At 38.2% G+C, this 8,127-nt stretch overlaps 1 protein-coding gene across 1 annotated transcript in view; it reads left to right on the forward strand.

The window, feature by feature from the left end:
• The window catches only part of LOC103470713 (phospholipid-transporting ATPase ID-like), a 41,261-nt gene that overhangs the window by 19,253 nt on the left and 13,881 nt on the right, over positions 1 to 8,127 (forward strand). Inside the window, exons 5-9 of the mRNA XM_008419345.1 lie at positions 656 to 754; positions 4,565 to 4,626; positions 6,242 to 6,314; positions 7,265 to 7,335; positions 7,444 to 7,570. Coding sequence (XP_008417567.1) covers positions 656 to 754; positions 4,565 to 4,626; positions 6,242 to 6,314; positions 7,265 to 7,335; positions 7,444 to 7,570 — 432 coding nt within the window. The remainder of the gene's footprint in view (positions 1 to 655; positions 755 to 4,564; positions 4,627 to 6,241; positions 6,315 to 7,264; positions 7,336 to 7,443; positions 7,571 to 8,127) is intronic.

Below are 8,127 nucleotides of genomic sequence, written 5' to 3' on the forward strand. Positions count from 1 at the left end.
ATGTGCTTAAAAGTTGTTATTGAATTTGGCCGTTTACGGGGAGGAGTAAAAATAAATAAAGAAAAACAGAAAAAGTCGCAAAGATCCTGACGTTTTGTCGCCGTTTGTTTTTCCTCTAAGCAGCAGAAATGTCACCAAGCAACTAGAAATCAAACAGAAACCCGAACCAGTCGCAGCCTTTACATATCGACTCTCAGTTTCACTGAGAGAAGTTTCTCAGGCTGACTCTGCAAACAAACCACACAGAAAATTAAGGAAGTGTGATATCCAGCGCAGGAAGTTACCTCATCGTGAGCAAAGCGGCGACTTTACTCCAGCTGCGACGGCCGATCTGCAGAAAGAAAAATAAACATAATAAACCGCTCTGTTGGGAGTTATTTAAACCTACAACATTAAAGTTATCACTTTATTTTGACAGCTCTTTTAAAGGAAATTTAAAATTAAGTTTGTTGTGAATATTTTTAGTCTTATCTATAATAAATATTCTGAAATGGTGAATTAAGGGGAAGGCATGTAGTATATAAGTTTTCTTTGGATGATTGTTTTATACATTTGTTTAAAAAGGTCTTGTAACTGAGCAACAAGCTTGATGCGATGGACTGTCTCTGAGTTTTGCACACATGAGCAGGAATGATCTGATGTCTGCTGCGTCCAGTTGATTCCTGAGATCTCCTCCCTGTCCTGGTTCACCACCGTCGTTCCTCTCGCCCTCGTGCTGACGGTCACCGCTGCTAAGGACGCAACTGACGACATCGTAAGCAGATTTTCACATATTTCCTTTTTCTTTTCCCTTTGAAGAAGTACGAGAGTTTCTGTGCAGTGAATTTCTACCTTTCTTAGATCAGATAGTTTGGATTGTGAGGTGAGAATCAGCAGCTGCGTTTCCATTGACCTTATATTTGCTAGGCCTTAATATTGGGCCCAAAGGCCTTTACGCATATTTTCTGCACCATATTTAGTAATGCAGAAAATAAAACATTTAGTTTCCATTGCTCTTTTTTACTGTTAAATAAAGTAGAAGAAAGAAACGTAATGTCCTGAGCAAGAAACCTGATAAATTATGACCCTCAGGCTGCATTCACACCAGCCCTGTTTAGTTCGCTTCAATCCGACTCCAGTCCGTTTGTCTGGAAAGTCCGGTTCGGTTAGGGAGGTGATGTGGACCAAAAAAGTGAACCTCTGCCTCAAAACCTAAATCTTGGTTTGGTTGAAGTGAACTCTGGCGCGGTTTGAATGGACATGTGAACACCAAGCAGGTTGGAAACCGCTCCAGAAGCAGGAAGTGGGCTGCAGCGCAGGGCATTCTGGGTAAGAGCCAGAATGCCTTGCTACTGCTAGCGGGAGAAATGTGGTTTGTGGTTTTTTTACCAAAAACAAAAGAAAAATCTTACCACTCCATTTTTGTTTCCGTTTTGTATCCTGAACCTCTCTCTCTTCTGAGGTTCTCCTCGGGAAAAACAGCGTAGAGCAAACGGGAAGCAGCGTCTCTTCTCATTTTGAAATGTCAGGACTGGAGTGTCTCTGGACATCAGTCGACTTCCTGAAACTCTTTCTTGGATGAACGACGGACTGAACTGGTGTCTGTTGCTCGTCGTTGACACACCCACTGAATCATGCAGTGAAATGACCTCAGTGGTGGTGAAACTAATTTTACTGGTTGTTGGCGTCAGAAACTCCTACATCTGAACGACTTTGTCACTTTTTCCCCGCAGCTCTGCTGCATCCGTTTCTCCCTCCGTTCGGTTCGTCACGAGAATTTAGTCACTTACTTTAGATGTGACGTGAGTAATATTGATAACTGCACAATAATAAACCTCTAAACACAAACAGGTGTTGGCGGTTCATCCTGCCATTTATTGCTATTTACTCTGACAGATTTTGTTCTCATTTTCTTTTTAAAGTTTTATACTTTTTGATTGTTGACAATCACATTTAGATTGTCATGAGATTTTGTGTAAATTCTGCATCAAACCCGTCTTTTCTGAATTTCACTTCTCCTTTGCTACTTCAATTATGTCATTTGGGAGTTTAAACCTATTAGGAAATAGTAACAGTTCCTCTTCTTTCAGGGTTAAAACCTCCAAAAATGGTTATTAGAAAGCCAAACGGGCCTCTGAAGCACCGGTTGATCGGTTTTCCTTTAATGTGTTGGAGTCTGGGTGTGTGGGGGGAACGATGGAGGGATGAGGCGGCGCTGAGGAGGAAGAGCTCATGCAATGGGTTGAACGTTAGCTCAGCGAACAGAAACAAAAAGGAGTCGAGGGCCAAAAATAATGTTATTTTACCAACTCACTGATAAGCTGAGCAGGATAAATGTTAGGTCAACTTTAAGAAGGGCTCTGCAAGTTTACCTTGTTGAAAGTAATTTTGCAAAGTTTCGAGGTATCAATAGGAAAAAAAACCAATAATTTAGCAAAAGTGAAAGTTACTAGAGGATATAAAACGCTTGGTACTTTAAAGACAAATATTTTCTATTGTAAGAAGATTTTACTTTGTCCTCTTTAAAAATAGAAATATCTGTGTTGGGCCCTAATTTGTATCATTCTCGAACTGAAGTCAGGGGCCGCACATGATCAGTCCATGGACCGCAAAATGGCCCCTGCGCCGCACTTTGGACAAACCAGACATAAACAAACAGCGAAGGAATATTTGGACATTTTAGGAAAACTTTACAAGCTTAAATTTAACAAATGTTCACTTTGGATGAACGGATTATGAAAAACGTTTTTATAAACTTTTCGGACAAAGAAGAATTTAGATCTTTTTGCCGTCGTCATGGTGATTGGGATCAGATCTGGCATATATTATGTACCGACCCATTAAACACAATAAACACAACAAACACAACAAACACTGATTATTTTGAGTCAAACTGCATCAAACAGGCTCTATACATGGTGTTTGACTCTCTTTATTTCACAAGAAGTCAACTTGAACTTGTGAAATGAAACTGATCGTATCAAACTTCCTGTAAATATTTGTTCTGACGCACCGATCAGGTTTTTACTTCGCTTGAACTAATGTCCTGTTTTCTTTCATACAATGAAATGCATCAAAAACATTTTGTTTCCTGTGATTGGTTTTCAGTTTTGGTGCATTTCATAAAGATAAAATCGTTCAGAACCCATCAAAGAGAAATCAGACAATCAATTTGCTACATTTTCTTCCCAAACAAAGAGATTTATTAAGAGTTATTAAAATCTCGACCGATTCCCAACTTTCCTAAGGGACACTAAGGTTTTAGTTTGGACTTTGGTTGCTCTTTTGAAGATTTTTAGTTTTATTCTATTTATTGTGTTTCCTCTTTTGTATTGTTGTAACTTTACCAAAACAAAGATGATCTGAAAGCATCCAAACATTTTCAGAAAGCTGCTGTTTTGGTTTGTTAACCCATTTAACTCTGGTCTGCGAATCATTCAAACCAAAAAAACCTTGGAAACGTTTGGCCCAGGATGGATTTGCATATTAATATTTAGGTATATAAATTTAATGCTCACAAGCAGAACAGATTTTTAGTCATATTCAACTGAGCAAACAAAGTACAATAAATTTAACAACATTTAGTGTAATACGTCGGGTTTAAGTGAGAATAAAACTTATTTTTGTGCTATTTTCATGTTTCATTTAGAAACAATTAAAATATTTGACCTTTCAGAAGGAACTGATGCATATAATTTTGTTTCTGTGAGAAAGATTCATTAGGAGGATTTAACTAAAGCTGGAGATCCTGTGCAGAACGTCCTCAGATTAAGTTACATGCTGATTAACAGACTGTAACACTTTTATTCACAGTAACTCATTTTTTCTTCTGGACAGAAGCAACAGACTAAACATGGAGTCATTTCTCGTGACTTTGCTGCTTTTGTATCTATAATGTTTCAGGTTTTCGTTTGTTCAAAGCAGTTTAGTGTTGCTTTGGTAGAGGATATTTACATGTAAATGACACTTTGCTACATTTTTTTTTGTCTACAACAGTAAAATAATTACATTGTTTCTCTCCCTCTCTGCCATGCAGGAGATGAATATTTTTCTTGAATAAATATCTCACTGCTGTCAGAGTTGTTTTGGAAGTTATTAACTAATTCAACTGGTTTCCACTAAAACCAGACCTTTCCTCGCACTGGGCTTCTTAGAAATCCTTCAACAATTAATTTCTCTTAATAAAAAAACTGTTAAAAAAAGTTTAAGAAAGGTCAGAAAAGTTCAATACCAACTTCAGAGATCTGTGGGTCTTTTATGGTAAATAAACCGACTCGTATGCATGTCAAAAAGACTAAATTTAAAAAGTGAAGGGAGGAAACTTCGTTGGCGCCTCTGTGTCTTCAGACGGATCTGAAACCAGACGACCGATAAAAGCCTCACGTTGCTGTAATAATCCGAGGTTTTGAAAAAAGGAAGACGACGTCCGTCAGCAGGTTTCCTCCCAGGTTATTTACAGCAACATATCTGCTCCCAGATGCGATAAAACCCCGTTAGTCGCTGATGATGGCGCTGTCTGATCAGAACGTGATTCCATTTCCTGTAACTTGACTGCCGTCACTTTCTGCTCCTTTCTGTCTTCTAGAATCGCCACAGGAGCGACAATCAAGTAAACAACAGAAAAGTTGAAGTACTAATTGACAGAAAGTAAGTTTATTTGATTAAAATGTACATTTTTTTCCCCATTTGCCGTCTGTGGCGCCGTGTTTGTTGTTTGTTCACAGGCGAAATTCTCATCAGATTTAATTATTCGGCACCTGAATAATGTGAAAATCAGTTCACTCACTTCACACATTTGGGATTCCAGACGTTGGGCTGACAGGAAACGGAGAAATGCTGGTCATCGTCCTGCTGCTGGTTCCTGGACAGAGATTAAAAAAAATGGAGGAAACATAAGAATCTGCAGCTACGGTCACACAGCAGGAACAAATCCATAAATGGACGCTTTCGTTCAACTGTGACGTCATTGATGAAAACAATGATTGAATTGCTGAATAAATAATAAAATCCATCCATCCGTTGTTACTTCAGTAAGCAGAGCGCTGCTTTGTGACGTCTACGTTCTTCTTCTGTGAATTCGGGTCGTAATCCGTTCATGTGGTGGCATTTAATCCGTAATGTGAACGACCTCGCAAATTAAACCAGAACGCAGAAAAAAAATCTGAATTGGGAATCAAGACCTGCTGTGTGAACGCAGCCGAACAAAATGAGAATAAACTGAGAAAATAAACACAAAGGAATTAACCTATATGGCAACACCTTAGTAACAATACTAGAGAACTTAACTAAATATGGCAAGACCTAACGAACATAAACGAAGAAAATTATCAAAACACAACAGAAACCCAAATATCCATGAATATTTAACTGATTTATTTTGTGAAAAACGTTGAAATGCTGAACTCTAAGAGATGAAAGCAGAAATATTTTTGTGCGTGTTGTTCCTCCATAGAGCCAGCTTCCGTTGCCTCGTTCTGTAGGACGGAGGAGGAGACGTTTACTTCCTGTTGACATGTTGTCTTCTGTTCATAAAAATACAGAGATTTACTTGGATTTGGCTCCTGTTGAACCCGTCCAGGTGTGCTGCTTGGTCCAGAACCAAGCTGATGTTCTTACTGTTGTAGGGAAACCCAGCCCCTGTTTCGTCACAGTGCTTATCTTTTAGGCCGGCTTGTGTTATAAATAATTTACTTCCTGTTTAAACTCTTGCCAGGGGGAGTTAGAGCAAAGAAAATTCACCAAGAATAACATAAAACTAAAAAAAAGGACTTTGCATTAATTGGAAAACCGGTGTACTAATATCTGAGAAATAAAAAACAAAGCAGAAATTTGAGGTTAACGGAGGAAACATCAGTGAAGATGAGTCACAAAACAAAAATGGACAAACAAAACTAAATAATTCCCAGTTTTATCCTGCCAGGTTTTTTTGCTCTACCTGCAGAGAAAAAGACAAACGTTTGTCTCCAAACAGTCGAGTTGAACTGAAGCGACAGAATCATGTTTGATGAATTCTCCTATTTTCTCCGTCCAAGATCGGAAAACGTTCCGAGTTTCTGGCAGACGGACAAACAGAGTTATACAGGAAACCAGCAGCAACCAGCGGGGGAAAGTGGCTTGTATCGGTGTGACCTTTAGGGTCAGAGTGGGTTTGTTTATGGTCCCTCAGACGGTTTCTTTCCTGGCATGAAAATAGAAAAACTAGTTTCCAGCCGGCAGCGAGCCTCCCACTGTGACGAAATGTAACTTTGTGATTTGTTCTCAGGCTGCGGAGCGAGAAATGGATGGACGTCCAGGTGGGAGACATCATCAAGCTAGAAAACAACCAGTTTGTGACCGTAAGTAAACTTTTTATTTCATGTTTGGCATTATAAGTTTGGATTTCTGTGTTCTTCCCATCCAACTACGTTGTAGTTTCAGCTCGTTGCTGAGTGGCATTTCTACGTTCTCCATAAAAGCTGGAGTTCCTCTGGGTTGTGTTCTTGGTCCTTGCCATGTTTTCTAATGACTAAGTGTTTTCAAACCTTTTAGTCGGAATAAAAATGACAGAAGATTTTTTTCTCTTTTGTCAGACATTAAATGAAACAAAACTTGTCCAGTTTTATGTTAGTCGGGGTATTTTCTACACGTAAATTACAAATAAAACGCGGTATTGTGTCGACTAGGAAATGATTAAAACTATTGTTTCTGTTGAAGCTTAATGCTTTAAATATTAGCACCTGTTAACTTGTGTCACTTTAAAATTAGATGAAAGAATCTTAACTTGTCCCTCTGGTTGTATTTTGATGTTTTCTCATTTGTTTGTTGTTTATCTTTAGGCGTAACAATTTATTTACAATTCGGATTTAAATGTTATTTAAATAGATATTCTGAAGCATGAAAAAGGTTAATATTTGATCTCACATGTCTGTTTTCTGTCTGCACCAGAGAGGCTAACAATGATCACCTCACTGTTGACTTTTCAGACCAAAAAAACGTTAATCAGAATCAGACTTTTCAAAGATCGATGATCGACCAGAAAACTCCGAATGGTGCAGCTCTAATTTTTATTTTTTATAGATTGTAAACAGTCAGTTGTCTTTTTAACACATGAACTCTATTTACATGCTATTTAAGTTGATCCTCGTTACACAGTATATCTTGTTTTTTTTTGTGTCCTGCTGTTTTGCCTGAATTTTTATTTATTTTATTTTTTTAAATGAGCCATTTAAAGCTGAACACAATAATTTCCTCTTATGTGATGAAAACAAACCTTGGAAACATTTAATGAAACCAGTTTTCATTTCAGGCTGACCTCCTGCTGCTCTCCAGCAGTGAACCCCTGAACCTCGTGTACATAGAGACGGCAGAACTGGACGGGTTGGTTAACTTTCAGGTTTAAGACGTAACTCATAAATGTGCCAACTGAAAATAATTCACTTATTTCTTCATTCGCTTTTCCCTCCGTCTGTTTTCTGTCTTCCTCAGAGAGACGAACCTGAAGGTCAAGCAGGCTCTTCCTGTCACCGGAGACCTGGGAGACGATATCGAAAAACTGGCAGATTTTAATGGTAAAAACCAGAGATGGTGCATTTACTCCATTACATCTACATTAGTAACTTTTTAGGGGAAGAAAATTACTTTTACGAGTATTTTTACTTCACTGTACTTGTTACTTTTACAAACCTGTTAAAGTTTCATAAATTCTTTACTGAAAGAAACTGATTTACTTCATTTTGTTATTTTTTTGTCACTTATTTGAGTCATTGTCAGATTTTTCCCTTAACTTTATATTTTGGTCCACCTGATAATGTCATTTTTAAGCATTAAATGATTGACAATTTGATCAGTTACTCAGTAGTTTTTACCAAATACTTTTTTACCTTTACTTGAGGAAATATTTGTAAAATTCTTACATTAGTACAATTTTTGTTAAAATCTACTTCAAAAAGCTAGAAAGAGCAACAGAAAGGGTTCGATCGAACTCCAGGGGTTCGGCGGAGCCTCTGCCGACCGCGGAGGTAAAGACACACYTGTGTAAAGTCATGATGACGCCCCGCTTTGCCATCACTTAATGCAGAGGATCACGTTACATTGCTTAGCCAATCAGAGGATCACGTTACATTGCTTAGCCAATCAGAGGATCACGTTACATTGCTTAGCCAATCAGAG

The sequence above is a fragment of the Poecilia reticulata genome, linkage group LG9 (genome assembly GCF_000633615.1).
Source record: "Poecilia reticulata strain Guanapo linkage group LG9, Guppy_female_1.0+MT, whole genome shotgun sequence".
In the NCBI taxonomy this organism is placed as follows: domain Eukaryota; kingdom Metazoa; phylum Chordata; class Actinopteri; order Cyprinodontiformes; family Poeciliidae; genus Poecilia; species Poecilia reticulata.